At 48.4% G+C, this 25,301-nt stretch overlaps 13 protein-coding genes across 13 annotated transcripts; 7 read left to right on the top strand and 6 right to left on the bottom strand.

The window, feature by feature from the left end:
* Positions 1-824: 824 nt before the first annotated feature.
* Positions 825-1,870, bottom strand: K444DRAFT_633484 (uncharacterized protein; the record flags this gene model as incomplete). Its single annotated transcript, XM_024883616.1, has 3 exons — positions 825-1,031; positions 1,293-1,314; positions 1,467-1,870. 3 exons carry the CDS (start codon positions 1,868-1,870, stop codon positions 825-827), a joined length of 633 nt encoding a protein of 210 aa, XP_024732875.1.
* A 201-nt stretch (positions 1,871-2,071) lies between these two features.
* On the top strand, positions 2,072-3,517 carry K444DRAFT_617056 (uncharacterized protein). The gene is made up of 4 exons (XM_024881040.1): positions 2,072-2,527; positions 2,579-2,607; positions 2,657-2,797; positions 2,851-3,517. The coding sequence occupies exons 1-4, from the start codon at positions 2,329-2,331 to the stop codon at positions 3,211-3,213; spliced, it is 732 nt and encodes a 243-aa protein (XP_024732874.1). The 5' UTR covers positions 2,072-2,328; the 3' UTR covers positions 3,214-3,517.
* Positions 3,518-3,703: 186 nt separating this feature from the next.
* K444DRAFT_536817 (putative UPF0661 TPR repeat-containing protein C16D10.01c) lies at positions 3,704-4,900 on the top strand (the record flags this gene model as incomplete). The annotated part of the gene is made up of 1 exon (XM_024875409.1): positions 3,704-4,900. One exon carries the CDS (start codon positions 3,704-3,706, stop codon positions 4,898-4,900), a length of 1,197 nt encoding a protein of 398 aa, XP_024732873.1.
* A 223-nt stretch (positions 4,901-5,123) lies between these two features.
* Positions 5,124-5,923, bottom strand: K444DRAFT_633481 (RWD-domain-containing protein; the record flags this gene model as incomplete). Its single annotated transcript, XM_024883615.1, has 2 exons — positions 5,124-5,758; positions 5,857-5,923. The coding sequence occupies 2 exons, from the start codon at positions 5,921-5,923 to the stop codon at positions 5,124-5,126; spliced, it is 702 nt and encodes a 233-aa protein (XP_024732872.1).
* A 144-nt stretch (positions 5,924-6,067) lies between these two features.
* K444DRAFT_645597 (ARM repeat-containing protein) lies at positions 6,068-8,310 on the top strand (the record flags this gene model as incomplete). Its single annotated transcript, XM_024885102.1, has 2 exons — positions 6,068-6,425; positions 6,473-8,310. 2 exons carry the CDS (start codon positions 6,068-6,070, stop codon positions 8,308-8,310), a joined length of 2,196 nt encoding a protein of 731 aa, XP_024732871.1.
* Positions 8,311-8,440: 130 nt separating this feature from the next.
* K444DRAFT_85632 (uncharacterized protein) lies at positions 8,441-9,197 on the top strand. The gene has a single exon (XM_024888760.1). It carries the CDS (start codon positions 8,572-8,574, stop codon positions 8,974-8,976), a length of 405 nt encoding a protein of 134 aa, XP_024732870.1. The 5' UTR covers positions 8,441-8,571; the 3' UTR covers positions 8,977-9,197.
* A 176-nt stretch (positions 9,198-9,373) lies between these two features.
* On the top strand, positions 9,374-9,765 carry K444DRAFT_617052 (uncharacterized protein). Its single transcript, XM_024881039.1, has one exon. The coding sequence runs from the start codon at positions 9,413-9,415 to the stop codon at positions 9,743-9,745; it is 333 nt and encodes a 110-aa protein (XP_024732869.1). The 5' UTR covers positions 9,374-9,412; the 3' UTR covers positions 9,746-9,765.
* A 1,119-nt stretch (positions 9,766-10,884) lies between these two features.
* Positions 10,885-12,156, bottom strand: K444DRAFT_695345 (uncharacterized protein; the record flags this gene model as incomplete). The annotated part of the gene is made up of 1 exon (XM_024887879.1): positions 10,885-12,156. One exon carries the CDS (start codon positions 12,154-12,156, stop codon positions 10,885-10,887), a length of 1,272 nt encoding a protein of 423 aa, XP_024732868.1.
* Positions 12,157-13,392: 1,236 nt separating this feature from the next.
* K444DRAFT_85577 (uncharacterized protein) lies at positions 13,393-15,009 on the bottom strand. Its single transcript, XM_024888759.1, has 3 exons — positions 14,985-15,009; positions 13,626-14,935; positions 13,393-13,453 (listed from the first exon to the last, which is right to left on the bottom strand). The coding sequence occupies exon 2, from the start codon at positions 14,901-14,903 to the stop codon at positions 13,626-13,628; it is 1,278 nt and encodes a 425-aa protein (XP_024732867.1). The 5' UTR covers positions 14,904-14,935; positions 14,985-15,009; the 3' UTR covers positions 13,393-13,453.
* A 1,379-nt stretch (positions 15,010-16,388) lies between these two features.
* K444DRAFT_85514 (uncharacterized protein) lies at positions 16,389-17,584 on the bottom strand. Its single transcript, XM_024888758.1, has 3 exons — positions 17,169-17,584; positions 17,033-17,109; positions 16,389-16,965 (listed from the first exon to the last, which is right to left on the bottom strand). The coding sequence occupies exons 1-3, from the start codon at positions 17,269-17,271 to the stop codon at positions 16,570-16,572; spliced, it is 576 nt and encodes a 191-aa protein (XP_024732866.1). The 5' UTR covers positions 17,272-17,584; the 3' UTR covers positions 16,389-16,569.
* A 1,078-nt stretch (positions 17,585-18,662) lies between these two features.
* Positions 18,663-20,392, top strand: K444DRAFT_633476 (MFS multidrug transporter-like protein; the record flags this gene model as incomplete). Its single annotated transcript, XM_024883614.1, has 3 exons — positions 18,663-18,920; positions 19,027-19,239; positions 19,286-20,392. 3 exons carry the CDS (start codon positions 18,663-18,665, stop codon positions 20,390-20,392), a joined length of 1,578 nt encoding a protein of 525 aa, XP_024732865.1.
* On the bottom strand, positions 20,365-21,140 carry K444DRAFT_617047 (uncharacterized protein). Its single transcript, XM_024881038.1, has one exon. The coding sequence runs from the start codon at positions 20,897-20,899 to the stop codon at positions 20,702-20,704; it is 198 nt and encodes a 65-aa protein (XP_024732864.1). The 5' UTR covers positions 20,900-21,140; the 3' UTR covers positions 20,365-20,701.
* A 386-nt stretch (positions 21,141-21,526) lies between these two features.
* On the top strand, positions 21,527-23,383 carry K444DRAFT_633475 (uncharacterized protein; the record flags this gene model as incomplete). Its single annotated transcript, XM_024883613.1, has 5 exons — positions 21,527-22,085; positions 22,132-22,367; positions 22,450-22,611; positions 22,663-23,119; positions 23,229-23,383. The coding sequence occupies 5 exons, from the start codon at positions 21,527-21,529 to the stop codon at positions 23,381-23,383; spliced, it is 1,569 nt and encodes a 522-aa protein (XP_024732863.1).
* Between the last annotated feature and the right edge of the window lie 1,918 nt (positions 23,384-25,301).

Genomic DNA, 25,301 nt, shown 5'->3' with positions numbered 1-25,301 from the left:
AATATTACAATGTACCCTGGAAGTGATCGTAGCAAGTGATCCGAGCGAGTGTTCCTTTGGATATCCGTAAAGGTTTGAGTAAAACGAGAGTACTTGAGACCGTCGAAGTGGGTTAGGGGTGCTTTGAGTTCCTTGCACGGGGACCAGATTTGGATGACGTCTATGCTTCCCAATTTCCAGAATCGGCAAGAGCACGACTACCACGAGGGAAGTGATAATCGATTGACTGCCTCATTCATTGAGGATAAAGCTCGAACTAAAGCAAGCACTGAATTGTCACCGTCTTGCAATGGTCCCTTGAGCGCCGATTTGATTGCCACAATAATATCACCACAACGGTAGTCGCTGACTGCACGACCTCGAAAGGCTTCGTGAATATGAGTCGATGAGCTCCAATCCGTCACTAAGGAAGCTTCCAAATGTTAGTCGTCTTGTGTTGGCATGGCTAGTTGCAGATGGTCCTACCCAAGATCCTGCTAGAAAATTCCTGACGGCTCGGAGCATTTACCATGCACAAGGAGGATGCAAAGATTGATTCCGCTGCAACAATACCGGAGATGAAACAATGTACGGCAGGAATTAAATGAGGAGTTATAACGACTGTACGAGTTGGTTGAAGGACAGAGTAGTTTCGGACACCAACTTTTATTAAAGCCTTCAGACTGGAGAAGGCTACGACAGGAGAGGGGTCGCGTTTCTCCCTATATAACAGGCCACGGAGCCAACAGTCAACGGCTTGGTCTGGTCACTGACCGTGACCATCCTATCCTTGTTTGAATCCATGCGTCAATCATAAGATCCAACAGGGTGGGTGGAAGGCGTTTTCAAACATGCATGTTCGACCCAGAAACGGACGCTTTGGGTGATTTCCATGCACTGGGAATCATTAGCTCAATCTGGGCTTGAGCGACAGAGATATGGTTGGCCGCAACGTGCAGGGAGAACGAGAAGAGAACCTTTGAAAGCGGCCTGCGGGTTGATGCGTTGTTAGGCTGGCTGGGCGGCCCCCTTTCCCGAACAGAACAAAAGCCCTGTACAGTATCAAGCATGAGCTATTTTCAGCGTCAGTGCCAGCCAACAGAACGCCATCCGCAACCCGAAAAATCAACTACGCGATCCCGCAACGATTCCCCGCGTGGGCGCTCCCTGCCCTTCAGAGACCGTATCAGGATCGAGAAAAATGGACTGCGTGCCAGAACAAAGAAGCTTGAGCAATGAGCACCAATGCCTACATTCCGGGTGTCCTCACCGAGTCACCGACCTTCAAAGGTTCAGGCTCGAAAGCATCTCACTGTGTCGAGGACTCCTAGCCGCCTGGAAACTCGTATTTTATCTGACAAGTTCGCCACCTCGCGTCGAGTTGCAACCGGAAATCTTTCAAGAGCCTTCAGCTCACTCAATAATCCAGCTCTGCTCCTCGGTTCGTGAAAGAGAGCTTAACAATACAGTGCCACTTAAATGCGTACCCATTGGATCTACAGTATTCCCACGCAGAGACATCGAGGAACGCTGCGTTATCCCTGGGCCAGAAGAAGATTTCCACAATCAGGAACCGAAAAGCAATTATCTGACAGTGCAGCATGCCAGCCAGTACCGCAGCGGCGTTTATGACATTTCGCCTCCCTCGCGAGAACGTCCAGCTGGAAACCCCATTCTGTTTTGCGCACCTCAGCTGTTGAATCTGCACCGTGTCTGCATTGTAGATCTTTGAGATCTGCTTGGACACACAGCCTTTGGGGGCGTAATTGAAAATCTGTTGCCAACAATGGCCACACATCTTCCAGTTGTAGATGATATGGCCGCTCAAGTGGAGGGTACTCGGCCTCGGCTCAGCCATAAGCGATTGATCATCACCAGGCCCCCAAAGCATCGTGGCATCACAGGATCGATCATACATGCACCTCGTACGCAATCCAATTCTCTACGTTGACCTGTCCTGGCCGCAATAGCTCGGAGAAGGATACCTGTCCCTCCATGAGGTCTAATAGCAAAGATCTGAGCTTTCAAAAGTCCCAAAATCTTTTGGCACGCCGGCGGTAAGTACTTGGTCAAGTGATCTCCCGACATGCCGTTTTAGATGGGGACCAAGCCATCCAGCATTCCGGATTGGCTGGGAAATAATAAGGTGGGCTGGCTGGAGAATAACCCCATTAATCCCCAGCTTCAACCAAGGCGCAGCTTGCAGAAGACGTCACGGGTCGATACTTACATCGAACCTGCGCTTGAGTGTTTTATTGAGTCTCCTTTTCACTTCCCTCTCACCGTTCCAACTTTAAAACGCCAATTGACCCCTCTTCTTCGACAATCACCCCCACACGATTCACAATAATGCCCATACGAAATCCATTTGCGAAGCGTGTAGATGTCCAGACAGGTCTGCAGCCACATGAGGAGGGAGTTCGGCCGCTGTCGCAGAATGGCACGCGACCAGCGTTTGAGAAGGTGGACACAACGGGCTCCAAGGAGTCATCTGCGATGAGCATAAACAGCAAAAAGAGCCAGGAGCCCGTAGAGTACAAGATGAGCGGTATGCGCCCGGTCTCCAAACCTTGGCAGGCAGGCTGATTGAACATAAAAGTCGTCAATGATAGTGGAGTGTATCTTCCAGTGAGTTGCTCCAAATCACAATCGGAACTACTAGCTGATCTTGCACAAGCCCTCACCTCCGGAAAAGAAAGGCTTCTGGCCAAAGCGATCCCATCCGTCTGGGACTTCGATCAGCACTGGAAACAGCGAGTCTGACATAGAACCATTTCCCATATCCCGCGAATCGTTCGATTCTTACAGGAGGTCCTTTGTAAGCTATATGCAGGAACTTTGTCAGATTCGACTTGTCTGACACAGTTTTAGGATATCTCGGCAAGATCACCAGTTATCCAAGTTGAGAATCATGGCAGACAAAGTCTCGATTCAGCCCGAATACCCCGTCTCCCTCGGTCAGCCGTGAATGAACGACGGTTCGAGAGGCATCCGCCGACTGCCGAGGAAGGATTCGAGGATGTTGGTCTCAATGACGATCAAAATAAACAAGCAAAGAAGAGGGGGTTCTTTTCCAAGTTTGGAGAGAATACGGATCCGAATACTCAATCACCGACTACATCCCGATTTCATATTGGCGGACGAAAGAGAGGCCAAAGTGGGGTCGGGGAAGAACTCGGCAGTATTCAGCGGCCAGGTACATCTGGAAGTAAAGAGGTGAAAGAGGTCCATTGAGGGAGATGATAGGATAGTATTTCGATTCTTTGTAAGAACTTTGCTTTGGGATCTGGGGCGTTGGAATCTGCATCTGCGTGGACCTACCTTACAATCGCTGGAAGAAGGTCAATATTGACCAGATCATACACTTGAAGAAGAAACGATCGATAATACCGTAGTAACGAACCCGTACTTGATGACTTGGTCAACACTTGAGCAGCTTCAAAGAGAGAGCAGAATCCAAGTGGGAAGACAAGCAATGCTACCAACATGTTCTTAAATCTCAAATTCTTTGAAACGGATCTGGAATCGAGCCGTCTTGCTTCAGCATCCCCCTTGCAGAGAGATAATAGTGGTCGTCGATAACGAGGTAAGTGGGGGCGAAACGCGGGTCGTTATCGCCAATCAAGGACAAAAAAATCATGCTGGCAGAATTAAAACTCGACAACTTAAACATATCTCTCATCCCCGCCACAACACAACTTTGAGTCACCTTTCCGGCATCGCAATGGCGAAAACAAAACCCAACAACAAGAAAACCAAGAAGCGCGAGAAATCAGCCCTCCACCGAGTAGTAGGAAGCCCCTCGAAGACCTCCACACCGCCCGAACCCCCCCCGATCCTCCTCGCACAAGCCACAGCATCTCTTCAACAGGGCGACATAGCTGGCGCTATTAAGCCTGCAAAGCGTGCTCTATCTCTCCTAGATCCCCAATCCGAAGCAGCATTACCAGCGCTTAATCTGCTTGGAGAAATCCATATTGAGCTGGGAGAAATTGACGCAGCAAGACAATATTTCCTTCAAGCTGCAGCCATTGACGAAGATGGTGCAATCAGGGAAGATTTTGGTGGAGGCGCGGAAAAGTTTCTATGGCTGGCGCAATTGAGTGAAGAAGGAGGCCAGGACAGTGTGGATTGGTTTGAGAAGGGTGCCGTGTGCTTGAGGATGCAGATTCAGCAATTACTAGACCAGAAGAAATTGGGCAAAGAGGGGCAGGCGCTGTTGGAGGAGAAGACGAGAAAGCTGACGGGGGCGTTGTGTGCTGTGGTCGAGGTTTACATGACGGATTTGAGTTGGGAGGAGGATGCGGAGCAGAAGTGTGAGGCACTGGTTACAGAGGCTACGATGGTTGCGCCTGGATTTCCGGAGCCTTGGCAGACGTTGGCTAATGTCAGGATATCGCAAGAGAAGATGGAGGATGCGCGGGCGGCATTAAAGAGGAGTCTGGATTTATGGAGAGACTTGCCTCCTGAAAGTTCCGTCGTCCCGGATTTTCCAACAAGAGTCAGCTTGGCAAGGCTTCTTATGGAGGCTGACATGGATGTCGATGCCATTGAAGTTTTAGAGCGGTTGGTAGGGGAAGACGATACTAGTGTGGAAGTCTGGTATCTAGGTGGCTGGGGCCTATATATCATGGGTGAGAAGCAAAAGAATGGAGAAGTCAAAGCTGAGAATGGAGACGGAGAGAGCTGGAGAGTCTCGTGGATATCGAGTCGGCAATGGCTGAACCAAAGTCTGCTTCTCTTTAAGCAGCAAGGTTACGAGGACGAGAGGTTGGGGGAGCACGCAAAAGAACTTCTTGCAAAGCTGAATGCTGAGCTTGGAGGCGAATCGTTAAATGGAGATCAAGACGGGGACGGAGAAGAATGGGAAGACGAGGACAACGAGGCAAGTGACGAAGATGAGGATATGGCCGAGTCATGACCTATTGTCCTACTCTCTTTGGCGTTCTTGGTGTCGAGCTTCAAAAGTCAATGGGACGGTTGTTTGAATATTCACGCCTTGTGTACCGGCCCCGACTTGTATTGTAAAACTTTCTACAACATCTCGTGGACAAAAATACACCGAGGTCCTCTGCCTCAAACCGTAGCGCCTTCAATGCAACTCCCGCATGCCCACGCTGATATCTTAACTTTTCCTGACCAAATCAATCTTCAACCTTCAGGTCCTCTACATCTTCCACCAACCCATCGTCACCCTCAAAGTCGTCCTCCTCAGCCTTGCCTGCTAAGCCTCTCTCCCAAAGCTGCTTTCCCGTTAACTGAACTACAATATCCTTCCCCCGGTTCCTCTTCTTGTCCGCTGCTTCATCCTCTTCCACTTGCTTGATTCTCAGTGCCTCCATTTCCTTCCTAAATCCTTCCCGCCAGCTCTTAAAAGTCTCGGGCGTAACCGGCGTTCCATGGAACTTCTTATTCTCTTCCCTCTCAGCAGCTAGCAGCTTCTGCTCGTGCTCATGCCGCACAGCCGCCTGTCGTTCCGCAATAAGTTGTTCCGCGTTTTCCTTTAGCGTTGAATACAAGCTGTAGATCATAGCCATGCCCATATTCTCTTCGACTGCGTCTTTCAGGCCATCGAGGAGGTTTTCTCTGTCTGAGGCGACGCTAAATAAGGAGTGCACTGGCGCATTGGGGATTGGGAGGAGGTCCAGGAGGGGTGGTTCTTCGGGGTAGGCTTCGGGGTATTTGACTTGAAGAAGAATGGTTGGGGGCTCAGATTCGTCGTCATCGTCATTTATGATGTCTAAGAGAACTGATATTCGATATTCAGTCTCTGATATGGCTATTGAGTTGTGAGCAATTACGCTGTTAAGGTTTCCCACCAAGTCTCTGTTTTTCAAGCTTCGGAGTAGCTCCTGAGTCCATGGAGGTACAACATACCTTGGATCTCATCAGGAAAAATACTGTCGAGCACCTCCCGCTCCTCAATCTGCTCTTCTCTTCCCATTGTGCGTAAATAATAAGGCCTTGTCTTTTGAGGATCGAATTCACAGCCAAAGACGTGGGGTGTCCAGAATTGGTTTAGCGCGGGATTGTAAAGTTTCTCGATAACAGAAAAAAATCCAGTGAACTTTTCCAATGTCCAGCAACAATGCCTACTGCAACAACCACGAATTCTGCAATGGCTGGTATTAAGAGAAAGTCCGCACCGGTCAAGAATGTTCATGTGAAAGAGAGCAAGAAGCCAAAAATTGATTCGGGTATGAAACCTGCGTTGAAAACGAAGACGCAGTCTGTACCAGTAAGGAAGGTTGAGGAAGCTGTTGATGAGGATTCTGAAGATTCTGATTCCGATGGAGGTGTTTCTCTAAATTTCGAGAGTGGTGATTCGAAGGATGTCGACTCGGTTGACTCGGAAGAGCAAGAAGAAGAAGAGAACGATTCTGAGGAGCTCCCAACGTCTACGGACGGCCTTCACCCAGAGAGAGCCAAAGCTGTTGTAACGAACAGTAAGATCTCCTCTTCACTTCGAGGATATCACACTAACAAACCTCAGGCCAGTCTTCGAAGGAAGCTCATGCTAAACAGAAACAATTGGCACAAGAGAGAAAAGCTGCCAAACCTTTGGCGGACCAATTGGTCAGGACGAAGAAGATTTGGGAACGCCTACGTCGAAAATCACATGTCCCAGCTGATGAGAGGAAACAATTGGTGACCGAACTCTTCGAAATCATTACTGGGAGGATCAAAGATTTTGTGTTGAAGCACGACAGTGTCAGGGTGGTTCAGACTGCAATCAAATATGCCAACCGGGAGCAGAGGCTGTTGATTGCGGGAGAGCTTTCAGGAACATATCGCCAACTCGCTGAGAGCAGATATGCGAAGTTCTTGATTGGGAAGCTATTGGTCCAAGGAGATGATAAAATCAGAGATATTATTGTCCCGGAGTTTTTCGGAAACGTTCGTCGACTCATAAAGCACCCAGAGGCTTCCTGGATCTTGGACGATATCTATCGGGGTGTTGCAAGTCGACAGCAAAAGGCAATCATACTGCGAGAGTGGTACGGTGCTGAATTTGCACTGTTCGAAAAGGACAGCACCGAGAAGGTATCTGGCGATCTCGTTAATATTCTAGCTGCGAATCCTGGCAAGCGGGCTCCAATTATGCGTTCGCTTCAAGAAATCATAAATCATCTTATCCAGAAGAAGATGACTGGATTTACGCTTTTGCATGACGCAATGCTTCAATATTTCCTCAACGTCAAACCAGGTACGGAAGAAATCACGGACTATTTGGAGCTTATCAAGGGTGACGAGGAGGGAGATCTACTCAAAAACTTGGCCTTCACAAGATCAGGGTCACGAGTGGTCTGCCTTGCATTGGCATACGGAACAGCAAAGGATCGGAAGCAAATTCTCAAAACCTACAAAGACACCTTACAATTAATGGCCGCCGATCCCAATGGTCATATTGTGATCCTCACAGCCTACGAGGTTATTGATGATACCGTGTTGACCTCGAAGTCAATCTTCCCTGAGTTGATTACCAAGGATGCTGAGAAACAAGTCGAGAACATTGTTTTCTCCGCGAATGATATCAATTCTCGGACGACACTTCTGTATCTCTTCCAAGGCAGATCAAAAGCCCTCTTTCCAGCCAGTCTCGCTGCAGATATCGAAATCCTAGAAGAGATTGATATCATCCGGTCAACAACAAGTAAGAAGGACCCTGAAATTCGACGAAGTGAGCTTGCGAAAGCACTATCGCCATTTCTTCTCAAGGCCATTGAATCGGCAGCGGGGGATCTGGTGGCTTCATCTTTTGGGTCTCAATTCGTGACGGAGGTACTATTTGGGGCTCAGGGGGACAAGTCCGCGTCACTGAAAGCAGTCGCTGAAACTGCAGCCGGAGATCCTAAATACCTTCAACCTGCAGCCACTGGGGAAGGAACGGAAGATTCCCAACCTCCGTCCCATATTGCAGCGACTCCTTGGGGCGGGAAGATGCTCAAGGCTCTCATTGCAGGAGGGCGTTATGATATCAAGACGAAAACAGTCGTGCCAGTGGAGCCTGCTCTCAACTTCGCCGACATCTTGTACCCAAATATCGAAGACTACATCATCGATTGGGCCACGGGATCAAGTTCTTTCGTCATTTTGGCACTTACGGAAGCAAGCAATTTTTCAAAGAAAGATGACTTAATACGGATACTGAAGGAGAACAAGAAGAAGTTGCACAAAGCTGCTAAAGAAGAGACGCCTGAACAGAAAGCCAGGAGAGAAGCAGCCGTGGCTGAAAAAGACGTTGTCAAGGGCAAAGGGAAGAAGTCAAAAGCTGTCAAAGTCATAGAGATCGGGAATAAGGGTTCTTCGCTTTTATTGGAGAAGTTGTAATGTTGAGATGAACATTATTCTTGCTTTACAAATGATACCCTTGATCTCGTCGTTTATGAGCCGTTGCCGTGCTCCTTTCACCCATTCTTTAGTTCTTGAAACGCAGGTCAATGCCTTGTTGCCTATGGTATCATTTAGCATGTGTATAGTCAAGGAGTCTTGAAAACAAAGGGATAGTTACAGCCAACACTATTTGCAACAGCGCAAACACCCTTTTTTCCTCTGTTTTGGCACGTATCTCTCTTCTTATTCTTGCCAGCAATGCAGCAAGCTCCTTCTGCGATGGGTCGTACAGCACTGATCGCACTGCTTGTGGTTAATAGGCAGTTCACTAATCAAGCTCGATTTGCGATACGAACATCCTTGGTCAACCTCCTCGAGGCGCTGCGCCCCCCCTTCACAAGGGGCATGGTAAGAATTTTGCAGTTTTATACGCGAGATGGCAGACTAGAAAGTGGTCTGGCTGATAACTCAGGAGAAAAATGGTGTATTATCGAGCAAATAAGATTTGCAAGCGCGAAGAAAGCGCTAGGATACTGGGTTCGGATCCCTGTTACAAGCAATCATAGCATTGGAACCTGGCAGATTGCCCTGAATCAGTACGCCCAGCGGGCTCCCGTTTCCTCAATCTCTGCACTATATAATCGGGATGCTCCTTCTCTATAAAATACCTCCCATACTTCTCGCTCCCACGCCTCGTCTCTTTCTCTACAATGCTTCCGCTTCTCCAACAAGCTCTCAGCACCATCTTTCACTTCCTCATAGCAAGTTACTTTCAACAAACCCTTGATCCAAACCCTGTATCTCAAACCATGAAGGACATTACTATTCTCAAAGACTCGTATACGGGATCAGCACCGCTCATCGGATTCTCAAGCTGGCTGGAAACTCAGGAAGTTTTAAAGCCACTCTTGTATCCCCGAACACGCATTTTTATTAGAGTATGGCGGCGGTAAGAGGCTTGGCCCCCAGGTCAGCTTTCCGATGAGCGGCTTTACGCCCGATTACTAAGGGGTTCAAAAGGTATCCTATATGTCCCTTCTCCTTACACAGGTTTTACCATCTCTAGCATATTGAACTTTCAATAGCCTTTCCTTAAACGATGACTAACCCAGAGCAAATCCCGGCCAGCCAATTCGAATTCATCCTCGCCTCTGCCGAAAGTCTCGATGACGAAACCAAGAAGGCCTCTATCTCTGGCTTCTCTAGTACTACAACGCTCGGCTATGACTTTCTCATCTTTGCCACTAGCTCCCGTGCGAAAGGAGATACACCGCTCAAGGGAGTAGGGTCTACGGAAGATATAAAGGCTACTCTACACGACTTCCAAGCACGGGTGGTAAGCAACGCGACAAGGGAAGCTTGCAGAGCCCCGAGGAAAGTGGGCAAGATGTCGCTCGACATAACGTGCTATTGGTTCTTTTCGGGCGGATGAATTGCAAAATCTGGATGGACAGAGATCCGAGAAATTGGTGGAGGAGAAGGACAAATTGAGGTCTTCATATTCAATATCAACGTCCAAGCTATCGCGTGAATTGCAATAACCCTTGCTTAGACGTCATAGCGGCAGTACGGGGCTGAAATCAAGCTTTGCCAAGCCCCACCCAACTCTCGCTTAGCATAAGCGGGTTCTCAGGGGTAAAAAAAACAAATACCTCGACTTCGACTTGCAAAATCAACCCGCGGGAGCAAAAGGTGGTCAATCCTTAGTGTACAATCTTCCGTATCGCTATTTCGTGAATACGGTTTCCGGTCTCGCTTAACGGTCACGCAAATAGTCAACAAATGCCCCTCGAGCGAGGTTCAAAAAATTTAAGATAATCGCACGCTATGTTTAGAGGTCTAGAAAAGTCCGTTGGGATCCAGAAAACTGTCTTTCGCTCAGCCAATCTTTTCCTATCATATTTTTATTAAAGCACTTCAAGAGGAATCATCATAGAAATCTCCACACACTAACTTCAAAACATTTACACCACAAAACTAACAGCCTTGCAAAGGAGTAAAATAGCAAAACTCTAGGACCCTCAGGGACTCCCTTAGAGAACCCGGCGAGCAGATTTTGAAGTCGTTCCACTCTCAGAGTCGTGTACTGAGGTGGGTTGTCGTCGCTCCACACATAATGTGGGTCTCCATATGTGGCTGTTACCCACTCGTCCAGGCCTATCGGTCCTCACTTTGAGCTTGTAAAGCATAAGTGCCAATGCCTGTCTAAACCTAGCCCCTTCTCAAAGCTTGTTGTACTGGGAAAATGCTTATTTGAGTATATCCAGGTTGGTCCTACAATTCGAAGTGAGCACGTGACGAAAGGAATTGCTGTTTAGACTAAAAGCAACGTCTCCTGCTGGAGATCGCTGGCTACAATTTTCTTTATTTTAGCATATAAAGAATATTTCCGCTTTGCTTATGTGCACAGAAACCCCAGAGGGAGTGTTGATTTCACAAGACTTTTCTTCGTGCCGTTTGTTATCATTTTCACACTTTGAGAGATGGAGCTTCGGAAGCTTCAGAAATATTTTACAAATCAAGTTTATTGCTCAAGGGTATCTTTCCAGTATCTTCGAAGAGCATGAAAGTTCATGGCCCACTGGGCACCTTGCTCCTCTCAGCAAGTTTCTTTTCGTAATACAAAGCGCACCGCGGAATTTTCAAGGCATAAAGCACAGCGACTGCCGGATACTCCTCCACTTTCTGGTTGATGTTCCATCGAAGCCATGCTTGCAGCTTTGGTGTCGGAACTTCTTGAGCAAACTCAACAAGGTTCACACACACCTTCGCCCAATTGTACACTGCCTCTGGGTCAAGGGTACCTTCGTGTTGCCTGAACTCAATGGTCTTCTTTAGATCATTATCCGGCCGGTGAAACGAGCACCTTTCGTCGACGTATGGCTCCAGAAGGTTCTCTAAGTTTACCCCCATCTTGTATCCTGAACCATCAGAGGCGCTCATCAGTTTGATAAGTTGGTTGATGGATGTTGTTTTGTATATTTCATCGAGGATGTCTCTCAAATCGATTTTTTCTTCCAACATTCGAAGGGCTAAACGTGAGTTACTTCGCAAAGGTAGGCAATACCCATTTTTTCGTCGATGTTCAGGATGTAAAGTATCCAATTGAGGCTCAAAAGCAAAGAGAATCGCCACAACATTTTGTACTGTTTCGAGTGTAAAAGCTCTCGTGCTATTGCCCACATGAACATGCAAGCCAGTACTTGGCCCATTATACGTTCTGTAAGTGCAAGTGATTAAGTGACAAACTCTCTGTACTTCCCTAAGGCTCCCCTCTGTCATCAAATAAGCAGGCGATTGCATCTCAACCTCCTGGAACTCGTAAACGGTCCTGAGTCCCTCAAGCGGCGGGTGTTTGATGGTCGTATCCTCAGTGACGATCCATCGATCGAGCGGCATATCCGCAAGCTCATGGACACGATCCATTTCTCCAATGGCGCGAATGCCTTTTTTTATGAGGGTGTTTGATATATGGCGCTGGGTGGCATGGTTACGATCGCCTTTCTTTTTCAGTAAAAGAGACAATGTGAGTTGAACTGTAGGCTGGTTTGGTCCTCCCTCCTCTTCTATGATTCCATACATTTCCCGACCGTCAGGTGCCTCTCGATCTTTGACATTGAATGGAAGTGCTGCAAGAGAGAACTCGAGCTCGACACCAAAGGACAGCTTTGGGAACTCTCCCGGCTTACAATCCAGCTTTCCATTTCCGTCATCCAGAGGTGAATAAATGTATTGCCAGGGAGACATCCTTGTAGTTGAAATGTGCGACGATTGATCTACTTTGTGGGAGAGTGAAGAAATTGAATTGTGAGCAGTAGAGCTCATGATAAGCAGAAGAGCCATTGTTCGGTTCTTGTGTAGAACAATGAAAGTAAAGTCTTATCTGAGCGCGCATTGTTTCAATTCTCTCATGAAAGAAAGACCTTGCTTGTTTCTTCTGGCGGAGCAAGCACGTGCTGGATACATTGCCACTTCTTTGTGTCGGCTTCGAGTCTGCAAACTCCATGGTAGAAGTTTTAACTACGACCATTCAGAACCGGTCTCCATTGTAAGAATGTTACAGACTTAACAGAAAGGTTCCTAATAGTTTGATAGCTAAAGCCCCTATTTGCATTACCAACGTGTACCTAAACTATGTCAGCTTTCCTACTAGAGGGAGAAAGTTGGAGGGGTTAACTTACATGAAGGCCACATGAGCGATTGCAGCTGATCCGATACGTTTTCGACAACGTCTCGAAAACAAGACGAACTTGCTCCAACGATCCAGGAGTGAAGTAGAAAGGTGGTGAGCAGATTTCCACCTGCGCCCATTCGTAGCAACGCGCAGGCGCACAGATGTTCAAATCCTCTTTCAGTGACCAAGATCAATCACTGAAAGGTTTCCAGTAGAAACTGGATCTGACTTCGATTTCGGCTGGGACTCCAACGCCTTCTAACGTATTACGGATGTGTTCACAGGCGGCCTGCCAGTCTGGCATACCAAATATGTGACCACCAAGGTGAGGCCCAGGGGCGATGCCATTTGCCGGAGCAGTGGCAAGTGCGAACTCGATTTCTACACCAAATGTCAATTTTTTCTTCTGTAATGGTGGTTCCTAGTGTTCTAATGGCGAATCGTCCTCCATGGTAGCTAAAACAGTCTTATAAAGCAATAAACAAGGATAAATTTTGAGTAAGGAAACGTGTATACTCGACTAGGAAATGTGCTGTGCGTTACTAAATTCGGTATGAGCTTTCCCCCCTAGAAACAGGTCACCTTGTTCATTGTATTCTTAAGAATATACAATCCTCTGTTTTGTCAGCAAGGAGAGGATTTCATTGTCAGGAGGCTTTGTTGGAAGGTCTCCTGTCATGGAACAGTAGAATTATGATTGGGAACAAAGCAGCTGTTCTAGAGAAAGAACTGTTGAAGACTTGCTATTTCATGTAGAATACTCGCTCAACGCTCAGCTTCCTCTTTTCATGCATTCCGCCGTGACATGGTACCTGCGCGAGCGCTCGCCAGGGATGACGACGTGAGATAGCCAGTGGCTTGTTGAAAGTTCCTATTGCATGTGAGGTCCACAGTATTGGGCTACACTTCGCGATTATAAGCAACGTGCCACTGGCCGTGTGAGACCTGAGGTTAATCACTAACAACCTGATCTCGCGTGAAGTGTCAGTTTTTTGAGTGCATATTCAGAACTGTGACTTTGATCTTGCTAAATTGGTAAACAGCACTTGCCAGATGAGTCTTCGCTTAGACCCGATAGAACTTCATAACAGAGAAATAGAAATCATTAAAATAATTCATTACCAACAAATACGCCTACCTATGGAAACAGCATCTCCCCATCACTATCATACTCTTCAACCAGCGGCTTAGTCTTCGGCGACACTTCCGGAGACGGAGCTGCCCAGCCCCCCCTAATCCTAGGCAGCGTATCATCAAACGGATTCATGCTTCCCTCCGGAATCTCCCCATCTCCGTTATAAGCTATCACCTCACCCTCAAACCCGTCTCTGACTCTCTCCCTCCACAGCCTATCCTCCTGACCGACACTTGCGCCAGCTTGTGGTTCGAAAGCAGCAAGCTGCCTATCAATCTCCACTTCCTCTGCATCAAGGTCTTCTTCCGCCTCTTCGGAGCTTAGCGTTAGAGTACGAAACGTTCTGGGATAGTTGGCCTCTTCGTTTTCGATACCACGGCCATCTTGTGCTCTGAATGCGCTGAAAGTATTACCAAAATCAAGCCTCGCGTACTCGGCGTCCAGTTCTTCTTCCGTTTCTTCGAGGACCGCGCTCAGTTGACGCGCGGGTGCTGAGGTGTGAGCTGGCGGAGGGACGGAATATTGATCAAGAATCCAGGCCAATACATTGTCTCCTGCTTCACCCTTTTCGATTTCACCCTTGGCGCCGCGACAGCATCCCATATTTGAATTTGATCCTGCATCAGAATGATCTGAAGGATGATTTGATTGGGGTTCTATATAGTGATGACGAGGCCATGAAGGATGATCCGGATCAAACTTCCATCCTCCAGGAGGCTGAGCTTCAGAAGCAATGCGATCTGCTTCCCAGTTCTCCTGTAAGCGATGCAAGCGCTTGTATTCGTCTGATTCCGGGTCGACGGTGCTATGGAACTCCCACTCGATATCGGGTTTTGGAGAGATCGGGAATGGGGGTTTCTTCGCGAGTTTCCTCCAGCGATCTCGATAATATTTTGCTGGGCCATAGAGCCCCATCTCAAGTAGGAGATCGATAATTGTGAACTTTGACTCTGCCAGGATCGGTCCAAGTCTCGCTTCTCTCTCAATGTCCTTGCCATCCCCGAGCTTCTCCCAGGATTCGTGCTCGACCATTTGCAGGAGGTCGGTGAGAGAAGCGTAGTCGATGTTTCGGATGTAGTCCACGATGCCGACGACAATTTCGATCCAATTGACGACAGCATTGGGGCTCATTGTGCCTTGGTGTTGTCTAAACTCGATCGTAGGTTTGAGTTTGGCGAGGCCCCTTTCTCGATTGTAGAATCCTTGAAAATTGTATGCGGAGAACTTGTGAACATGCCCGCCTGGTTCACAATTACTACTAGCCTGTGCAATAAGCTCCATTATGCTCTTGCAGTTCAGGAAATGGATAGCTCCTGTTAGGGGATTAGGCCGCCTGCCATATTTTGCCCGGTACGTTCTCACATAGAGAGATGACTCTCGCATCGAGCCTCCCCATTCTTGATCTTGCCGATGACTTGGGTGCAGACTATTCAGCTGCGGTTCAAAAGCCCACAAGAAAGCAATGAGGTTAGAAAGAGTGATCATATCAAACCCTTTATTCGAATCTCCGACACTAAACATCAAACTTTTGTTAACATTGCCTCAAAGGTAGGGTTTGGAATTCTTACTGTACATGCAGGCCCATAGAATCATTGATGTGTAAACCATAGGTCTTATTTAATAGAATACAAACATCTGCGACAGCCTTGAGTGAGCCACTTGTGAAATAAAAGGCCGGGGAACGAACCTCGATATCAGTCCACTCATATGGACTGCCTTCGGGGGCGCGTACCGACCCATCATTCACGACTTCCCACTTTGAGACGTCAGCCTCAAGGTGGACTAACTTTTCATCAGATACAGGGAAACCTGCTTCTTTGATTGTGTTCCGCACTGATCTCCTCGCAGCGAACTGGGTCGCTATAGGGAGGAATTCCTCTCTGGGTATATCAAACTCATTCTGAGCCCAATCCTCGTCTGTAAGTGTGAAGTGGAGGATTTTCTTGGCGTCGTCGGGATCTGGAAGAGGAATGGAGTCGTATGGCAAGTAAGCGAGTGCGAATTCGAGTTCTACGCCAAAGGTCAATGGCGGTGCCATGGCCGAGTTTGGGAAGCTCGCAGTGTTATGATTGAATATGTGAACCCTGCCAAGTGGGATGGATTTTCTCAGGAGGTCTATGAAATTATTAAGAAACAGACTCTTTGTTCGCGAAACAGCATTGTTCAGTGGCTTTATTGCAGAAAATGAGTCGGCCTTGTTCATCACAATGAATTATCTCTCTTTCACCTTCCGAGGACAATGAGTGAGTCTGCAGTCAGGCAATGCTCTGTCAATGTCTGATAGTGGCAATATATTAAGAAAGGCTACGACGCAAAGCAAGCTGATAGAGCTGTCTGGTTCTTGCCAGCACATCATCGCTCACAAGAATGAGAAGAGCGCCAATGGAGTGAAGTGATGAGGATAGAGAATGAGTCGTCTGTGTCGCTATAGGGCACAGTTCTCTGAACAGATAAGTCGTTGCCCACAGAGCACTACTCTGATGTCCCCACCCACTCCAGCTGCTGCCACTCCTCGAATGGGATACCGTCTCATCCAAAACTCCCCTATCTGTCTCGAAGCTAAAACGAGACTCGTACTTTTGCATAGTTTTTATTCCTATACTACGCCGTCTTAATCAGCGGAACCACCTTCCTGGATGTCTCCTTCGTCTCTCCTTTTCATCCCTCAGTCATCAATCATCGTCTCGTTCGCAATTAATATCCGCCATCATCAATATAGCAGAATGATATCCCCTCCGCATACAATGTGGGAAAGAACAACGGTAAAAGCCCCAGGAGAGATGCTGTGAAAGCGCAGATGCAGCAGCCACAACACCTATGCTAAAATAAAACGCGCTGAATCACAAATACAATATGCACAAATCGTCGAGTAAGCGTCGAGTACCTATTGGCATCTCCGAAGGAAGTAGGCTTCTTGGCGGACCTCGATTTCCAGCGCATAGTTTTCTTAGAGAAGGGCACCAAGGACGACACCGGCACCAACCGCAAATGCGCCAGTACCGAAGTTTCGCATAGCAGCCATGGTTGCGGCAGCTGCCTTGGAGGACGTGCTTGTTGCGCTGCTTCCCCCAGCGGCTCCGGTGCCAGTGGGTGTGGAGGTCGAGGTGGCAGTAGAGCTAACTGCAGCAGCAGTGAAGTTTGCGGGATCGATATGGCCACAGTCGGATTGCTCGGTCGCGGCGCAAGCTGCCTGAGCAGCAGCACTGTTGACTTGATTGACGGCAGCGGCATTGCAGATCTTGAAGTTTTGCTCGCAGATGAAGGTTGGCATTGTCTGCGTATAGAACTGGAGACCAGGTATGGAGTTGTTGGAGGAGCAGAGGCAATCAAACTTCAGAGTATTCTGTTTTCATGTGGTCAGCGACTGATGCAGCTCATTGTGAAGGTCACAGAAAGACCAAAGGTCTTACAGGGTCGCAGTCGTTCGCGCTGGTCTTCGTGCCACAGAGGGCCTTGCAGGTGTTGAATTCGGCCTGGCACCATTGACCTGAAAATAAAGCATGTTAGAAGCATTCGTGCAAAAGTCCGAAGAGATTCGAAACCGACCTCGAGTAGTGAGATCGACGGTTGAGGGATCAAAGGTGAGGTTGGTTTGCGCAGCAACAAAGCTGGCCAGAAGCGCGACGGCGACAGTGGTCTTGACGAACATCCTGACAGCTTCGGGGTTGGTCTGGGGGGAATGCGGGGGGGGCAGACGACTCAATTGATGTTTCTCGCGAAGGTGACGGATTGATGTTGTGGGATGGATCGCGGATTATGGGTATTGGAAAGAGAGCTGGAAGGTTGGGGGAAAGAGCAGGTGTGAGGTGTGAGGCGCGGCGTGGTGAATTGGGAGGTTGGGAAGCGGCCTCTGGGAAATATCGTCGTGAGACTTCAGTGTAGTGAGTTTGTTTACCCTGGTCACCGGTCGATGGGTCGGGCTGGGGCTCGGCGAGCTAGGGTGGGGTAGTGCGCTCAAGCCAAGCACCTGATTGGTTCATTGCACGCTCGGCACGCTCGCATTGGACAGCGCCATGCAAGGCTAAGAAACAGCATCGCATCGCATTCTGGAATCCAGGAGCTCTGGGCGTCCTGCACTGTGTCATGTCTTCTGCTGCCCATCCCCTCCCTTCCGTCGAATCCGCCGCTCGTGCTTGCCGCGCCGGCGGAAGGTTTCTGCAGTGCTTTGTGAATCTGTGACGCAGATGGGGAATTACGGGGCACGCGTGTGTTAATATCCGTGCCCTCCCTGGTTGAAGGAAATTGGCCGAAACCTTCTTATCGGGATGCCTTCACGATGCTTCGAGATGACTCGAGTCTCAGGTTTGAAAGGGCATGCTCTTCCTTGGCGCGGAGACCAACCATCACCGACCGACCCCCGTCCACCTGCCTTGCCTGCATGCGGGCTGGCTCGATATCAGAAGCCACGCCAGCCCGTGGCAACTCCGCCCAGGCACTCCAGTGCAGCTGTGAGTTTACGTGGACCAGGCGACGACTCTTGGGAGAAATCCCCGCCCGAGGGACTTCTTCCACTCCAGGAGCCGAATGCTCGACGAAGCTTCTCCTGTCTCAAGGTGTTGTTTCCTTGCGTCTCTTCGCACCACCAACACGTCGAAGCAATATGAGCCGAGAGCGCTTTTATCCAAAATACCACGACTTCATGAATCTCCGCAGACATCCGGTTCCCGAAGAGGCAGAGGGGCGGCCGGGCGGCGTGTGCCCAGTGCCCAGTGCCCATTTAGGCGGAGTGCAGAAGAGGCGGATCACGTGATGCTAAGCTTTTCCTCCCGCTCATGCCCGGAAAAACGGTGCCGGCCAGCCTCTCAGAGCACAGAAAAAAAGTCAAGATACCCACTAAAGCGACAGGCCTTGCAGTCTGTTGACCACTGACAAATACGATTGGTACGTTACGATATCGATCGATGTTTGGCTTCATGGCTCACCGAGTGGCGGGCGCGGAGAGGCCTTTCGTTTCTATTTCCGTTTTTCAAGATTCTCTCGTATCGATGCTGTGAGTGTCACGCATTGATGTCCCTGTTTCCGAGTATCTCTTTCAAGACTATGCCGAATGTTGAGGAAGTGAATGGCTCCACTAAGTTTGATACAAAAGTGGGGTCAAAGAAGAACAGCCAGAACGGGAATGCGAATGCTTCTACATCAACAAGAAGTAGTGATGAAAAGGGACGTTTGGCGAAGATCAAAAACCACAAGTATGTCAGAGCATGTTGGGGTTTCGTGACCTGGACACCTGAGCGCTGTCGGTGGAACCCAGAATCACCTCCAAAATTCAGCTTGGGTTTGAACCTTCTATTTGGATTTGTGAGTATTCTCTAGGCTTGCAGGCTTCCCTTAATATTCCATCTATATTCCTACATGCACGAGCCTTCTCGGCGCAAATAGTTGAACGAGTTTTAATTACTCCTAGGCTGGCACGTTTACAGTTGCGAACCTCTACTACAACCATCCTATTCTTAATATACTAGCCAGAGACTTCAACATCACCGATGAGCGTTCGTCTCTGATTCCAACGGTGATGCAAGCTGGATATGCCGCTGGTCTCCTCTTCCTCTGCCCCCTCGGGGACATATTCCCCCGCAGGGCTTTCGTTTTAATACTAGTCTTCTTCACTGCCACAGTGGTAAGATTTTTAATGCTTCCGACTAACACTTTCTTACGTCTCATAGTGGCTCGGCCTGTGCGTGACGAAGTCCTTCTCGGTTTTCCTGGCACTCTCTTTCATCACAGCTGTCTCAACGGTCACCCCACAATTAATGCTCCCTCTCGTAGGCGACCTCGCCCCCCTCCACAAGCGTGCTACTGCGCTTTCAATTGTCGTCTCAGGGCTACTCCTCGGGATGCTCATTGCACGACTCCTATCTGGTATTTTGACTCAATATACCAGCTGGAGAAGTATCTATTGGTTCTCGTTTGGCATGCAATACCTTTCCTTCTTATTATTATTTCTCTTTATGCCAGACTATCCTAGGACGATTCCTGGCGGTTTAAATTACTTCAGTATCCTCTTCAGCATCTTAAAAATGGTTGTCAAACACCCTGTATTAGTCCAGGCGTGTGGAGTAGGGTTTCTCGTATCCAGTACCTTTACATCATACTGGACAACCCTCACCTTCCTCCTATCATCCCCGCCATACTCATTTAACCCGGTCACAATTGGGCTCTTCGCTCTCGTCGGCATCGGAGCCATGTGTTTCGGGCCCTTCTACTCCAAAGCAATCATCGACCGCTTCGTTCCACTCTTCAGCGTCATACTAGGTCTCATCTACTGCATTACCGGCGTAATAATCGGCACATACAGCGGGAAACATACAGTTGCCGGGCCCATCATTCAAGCCTTTGCCATTGACCTCGGTCTCCAAACATCCCAAATCGCAAATAGATCCGCAATCTACGCCATCGAACCGAAAGCGAGGAATCGAGTCAATACCGCATACATGGTCTCGGTCTTCTGTGGTCAGTTGATGGGGACGGCCGTTGGTAATAGGCTTTATGCGAAGGGAGGTTGGATTGCGAGTGGGAGTGCCAGCGTGGGGTTCATTAGTGTGGCGCTCTTGTTTTGTTTTGCTAGGGCACCTTGGGAGCAGGGCTGGGTTGGTTGGGGTGGTGGGTGGGCGATTAGGAGGAGGGATTTGGCAGGAAGACATGAGCCTGCGGTTGAGCAGGCATTGAATGAGTTGTCTGCTGAGTCTGGGAAGGAGTTTACTGAAGGTGAAAAGCCAGTGGAGGGTGAGGAGTCTGGCGCGAGGGATGTGTCGCATACCCAGTCGAGGTAGAATTCAATCAACTTTTGACTAGGTTGTTGCACATCTTAGAGCTTTTCGTCCCTACTCGGACGATACGCGGCTTTCATCTGAGGCTATGAGACAAGAATGAATATGTAGACGAGGGGAAAATAGGATGAGAAGAAATCTGCATGTCAGAAGAAAGCTGCAGTAGTTCAATGTCTCCAACAGCAACCCGAACAACCGTTATACTGGGATACGGATCCAGTTACAGGGGACAGGGGAGAAAATAACTCAACCCCGCCTTTCTCAAAAATTCATCCTTCATCAGCCTCAGTGGATCCCCAGAGCATGACACAATTACTGAACCGTCCCACCCGCAAGCTTAGCACTTCCATCATTCACTTTGTTCTGAACTTTAACAGGTAAGGATGTCTCAAATCCCTCTATAAGATCAGGTTTATCCTTCAAGAGCACCTTGATCTCAGTCCTCACTTGCTCAGTTGACGACTTTCCAGCAGCCTTATCTGCGAAGACTTTCAGGAACTGTTGATACATCACGTCTCGTTCTGGAAGGAGCCGCTTCTGGAATTGTTGATATCAGCAAGCGCCATCGAACTTGCATTTCGCATCGAGGAGAGGCATAGAAAAGATGAAAAAGCAATTCCAGATGTCTTCTACTTTCCTTCCCACCACCAGGACAAGGAAAGGGACAAAGCGACGAACCTGGACCTCTTCAATATACGCCATGGCTCGCGCAAATCCACCGGGGTCTGCATGCCATTCTGGAGGCTCTTCACTCATCTTGAAATAGGGTATAGCATTTGTGTGCCTCGACCGCTCGAAAATGAGGCGAGATGAAGTTGTTGCGGTGCCTCGCTGCAAGGATATTTTGTAGCCTGACTCAGCTTGACAGCCTCCTCAAATCGGAAGTCGACATTTCAGCCCCGATATGCAAGATATTGCCAGCCTCGTGGCAGGCAACGATGATTGTTATTTTATCAATTTTCCGTCGCCTTTGAGCTTCCTTTCTTGCTTCCTCTTTTCTTGTTCAGAAAGGGTTGATCCCGGGTTTTGAGGTATTAAGGCCCTTCATCCCTCACCATCTGTTGATGTCCCACCCGCCCTCAGCACTGTCACTTGAGTATTGCTCTCTGCAGCCTTATTCTACCGCATTCAGAGACAATGCCTCCTCAGCCTCTTCAGGCCCTGTGGAGACGGGTGGCAGCATCGCAAGCACCAAGATGGTCAAAGCTGTCATCCGATTCTCGCATCCGCACCAACTGTTTCCACAAGTTCAGTTACCAAGCTCCCAGTCGCCTCAGCTCCTTCAAGCCGGCTCCGCGACTCTTCAGTCAGTTGCAGCAGCCTTTTCCCCCAGTCGAAGTAGCACAAGCAGGCAACCTTAGGCCAAAAATCCCCTTTCGGAGTCGGTTTTCGTCCTTTGCCTCTGGTGCATTACTAATAATGGTCTTCGGGGCGGGCTCTTTGTATATCTACTATCGCTCTTTCTTCGGCAAGGTTCCAGTCACGAACAGAGAGCGAATGCTATGGTTTGACAGGAACCAAGAAGAGGAGCTTGGGTGGGCGGCTGAGCATTGGCTTTTAGTTCAGCAGAATTCCAGGCCGCGTTTGGAAGAAGATAGTGTGGTTGTGAAACTTGCTCGAGATATTCTTGCAAAGCTCCAGGAAAGTGAACTGGCAAAGGATGTCAAGTTGAAGCTCTATGTTTGCGATGATTATTGTATGCTCCCCAGGCATTAGGTTAGGATTGTTGCTAATCAGAGTAGTTGAGCCGTATGCATGCAGTGCTCCGGCGAAGGAAGGGGGCCGCATCTTCATGAATACTGGGGAACTGCATGTCTGTGAAAGTGTTGATGAGATTGCTGGGGTGTTGGCGCATGAGATTGGACATATTATTGCTCGTCACATACCAGAGAGAAGGGCCGCTGAAGCGTTTGCAAGGAGTATTGCACAAGTATTTGGCTGGAATGCCGCCCTGGGATCAGATCTGATATCCTGGAGAGTAAGAACCTCCTTCGTTTTCGGAGGATAAGACTCTGTTTTTATCTCAAATTCATCTCTGGAATAAGGCTAATAGTTTCTAGACCCAAGAAAGAGAAGCGGATCACATTGGCCTCGTTCTCATGGCCCAGGCAGGATTCGAACCCAATGCACGTGTGGAATACTTTGAGAAGCACTATTCCAAGGAGAAAGAAATACTGAATGGAAGGGATCCAATGCCAGAAACTATGAGCACCCATCCTTCAGTAAGCAACCTTTGATCATCAAATTACATCATTGCTCACAAAGCTTCATAGCATGAAAGTCGAGTGAAATCGTTGAAATCTCTTTTACCAGAGGCCAAAGCGATCTTCGAAGAGAAGCCAAAATCTGCACAGCTCCTCAAAGAAACATGGGACGCTGCTCGAGTCGTCTTGATTGAGGGGAACCAAACCGCGCAAGCACAGCTTGAAGCTGCCCAGCAGATGGCGCCTGAGATCTTACTTCTCAAGATTGAAGACAGATTGGCGAGGCTGGAGAACACTTTTATGCAACTATCGGATGCGATATTGACCATGGAGAAGGGCAAGGAAGAGGCTTTGGGAAGGACTCTGTACGCCGTGGCACAGAAACAAAAAGAGACTGCAATGCCATCTGCTGAGGAAGGAGCAGTTGAGGAGAAAGTTGCTGAGCCAGTAACAATAGAGGAAGCAGCACGTGAAGACCCAACCCAGGCAGGAACTTTAGGACACAAAGAAGCAGCAGACGAAGCAGGTAGGGATATCTCCTAGAAACCCTCTCCTATTATATCTTCATTCGAAATCATGTTCTGAGCCTCCTGGAACAATCTTCATTAAGAAACTGCTGACTCTGTCGTTTGCAGTGCCCAAAGAAGCAGCCCACCTCACGTCTGAAGTATTTTCCGGAATTAAAGAAGCCGCAACACAAACCACGCTCACGTCAAATGCGTCCCGAACACCTGTCGAGGACAAGGACGGCATTGGGAGCCAAGGAGAAGACAAAGTTGGGAAGAACTGATTCAGTTTCTGTTTGGTTTGATTTTGAATAAATGAGACTGAGTAATGGATTTGGTGAAGTTTGCTAATAACGGTATTCCTACAGCGGAAAATTAGGAGAAGGACGGGGGTGTTTGATACAGCGGTTTGTCGGAGTAGAAAGGGAATGGCTCAAATAGGGTTTATCAACTCCATTTACAATGAACAGAACAGGAAATAAACAATGGATCCATACGGAGATGTTGGAGGTCTTGACCTCGATCGTGGGTATAAAAGAACATCGATGGGTTAAGTTTGTAAGTTTTCTCGGGCTCAATTTTGGGGACCCAGGAACGACTTAACTGGCTCGCTCTCGAGCTGCTTTAACCCTTACAGACTTCACTCTACTCGACGTCAAACATCATTGATCTCATCAGAACACGTCCCTCGTCCCATTTTACGCTGCATGCCAAAGATAGAAGCTTCTGTCGGGGAGGACGCAAATTCAGGCTGTGTCCTCGAAGTCCAACTTCAATCCACTTACCCGCAAAGGAGTATTTAATTGCGGAAAATTCTCGGCGCAGTAATGATCGGCCAAGAGGAGAGGAACATGAGATTAAAATTTACTGTACGGATGTCGTGTTGTTCAGATGATAGAATAAAAGTGGTCCGCCATCAAGTGTTGGGGGACTGAGCGTTGATCTAATTATCTTGATTTTCAAGAAAACTTCTTCAGGAGTTATTGCTTCTTCACTCGTATTATCAAAATTGTGTTTGCCTCTACTGTATATGGGCGTGTTTGTTCTTTGAGGATTCAGGACTGCATCCGTAGTGCAGGAGAACCCTTTCCGGAAGTTGGCAAGAGGGAATTGCTAGCTCCTGGAAACAGCTTGCAAGTTGATCTTGGATATGAAATCTACGCTGGGCTTGCGATCGAATACTTGAAACTGATGGCCTCCAGAATTCGATTCGCAGCACCCCCAAAAGATATGGATCAATTAACTAATCTTATGCGTCAGAAATCTGGGGAATTTCATCGCCAAAGACAACTCGTCCATCACACCAGAAATCGCAAATGGTGGATCTTCCAACCACTCTCAACAGACGAATCGAGGCTCCTCATAGCCAGCCTTCAATATATATGCTCCATATTGACTGGACCTGAATGAGACAGGTGGCGTGCCGTTCTCTGTGCAGGATGCTGCTGACAGTGCGACGGAGTCTATGGAGTCGGGTTTGAAGAATGACTTTACTTTGGTTAACGCTTATTCTTGGGAAGGAGGGAGAGGCTCTCGAGGTGATTTCTGGAGGAGCATGGGTGTTTCTATGCCTGCGCGAGAGATTCCGCTTGGTGGGATGTGGGACTATCGGACAGATTTAAAGGATTGTTTGTATAGTTTTCAAAGAGAGAGTATTCCGAGTTCGGTCTATTGTCCAGTTCCTTCGACTGTACAGGGAGAACGGGGAGTGAAGGAATTGCATCTTTTGCAGATTATCGAAGAAGTCGTTATGGTGACCTTGTGCCGGATTTTGAAATGCTTTCAATTCTGAAAGGAGAACAGTGGTGATTGGGGGGATCGGAAGTGTTGCATGAAGTCGATTAAGAAGCTGTTACGGACTTCGACGAGATTGGAAAGCTCGATGAAGAGTGAAATCACATCGCAGGAAAGGACTCGGTGGGACTCATGGGTATCTCGGATGGCCATCTAATCATTTCGAGGGGACATGCACAGAAGCGGTTCTCACTTCGGCCGCAAAGCGATGAAATTGCCACCCCCTATTTATTTCACGGAATATCCTCAGAGGCCCTTCAAAGCTCGGAGGACTTCAGCGAGCTTCAGACACCACTAGTTTGTCTTCGGCCGAAGCGATGCACGCTACGTTTCCGAGAGCTGATTCTATTGTTGGCAACGACGTTGTCAGAGGCTTGGCTGCAGCCGTTGGAAGCTTAATCCAAAAGT

This window comes from Hyaloscypha bicolor (assembly GCF_002865645.1).
Source record: "Hyaloscypha bicolor E unplaced genomic scaffold K444scaffold_124, whole genome shotgun sequence".
Taxonomy (NCBI): Eukaryota; Fungi; Ascomycota; class Leotiomycetes; order Helotiales; family Hyaloscyphaceae; genus Hyaloscypha; species Hyaloscypha bicolor.
Note: the sequence above shows the minus strand (reverse complement) of the source record. Positions and strands in the feature narration are given on the sequence as shown.

Coding starts and splice junctions, on each gene's coding strand:
- K444DRAFT_617056 (XM_024881040.1), top strand. CDS start 2,329: ATGCCCATACGAAATCCATTTGCGAAGCGTGTAGATGTCCAGACAGGT. Junction 2,528..2,578: donor CGTAGAGTACAAGATGAGCG/GTATGCGCCCGG, acceptor TGAACATAAAAG/TCGTCAATGATAGTGGAGTG. Junction 2,608..2,656: donor ATAGTGGAGTGTATCTTCCA/GTGAGTTGCTCC, acceptor ATCTTGCACAAG/CCCTCACCTCCGGAAAAGAA.
- K444DRAFT_85632 (XM_024888760.1), top strand. CDS start 8,572: ATGCAGCAAGCTCCTTCTGCGATGGGTCGTACAGCACTGATCGCACTG.
- K444DRAFT_617052 (XM_024881039.1), top strand. CDS start 9,413: ATGACTAACCCAGAGCAAATCCCGGCCAGCCAATTCGAATTCATCCTC.
- K444DRAFT_85577 (XM_024888759.1), bottom strand. CDS start 14,903: ATGGAGCTTATTGCACAGGCTAGTAGTAATTGTGAACCAGGCGGGCAT.
- K444DRAFT_85514 (XM_024888758.1), bottom strand. CDS start 17,271: ATGTTCGTCAAGACCACTGTCGCCGTCGCGCTTCTGGCCAGCTTTGTT. Junction 17,110..17,168: donor CGTCGATCTCACTACTCGAG/GTCGGTTTCGAA, acceptor CTTTATTTTCAG/GTCAATGGTGCCAGGCCGAA. Junction 16,966..17,032: donor GCGCGAACGACTGCGACCCT/GTAAGACCTTTG, acceptor ACATGAAAACAG/AATACTCTGAAGTTTGATTG.
- K444DRAFT_617047 (XM_024881038.1), bottom strand. CDS start 20,899: ATGTATCAACAGTTCCTGAAAGTCTTCGCAGATAAGGCTGCTGGAAAG.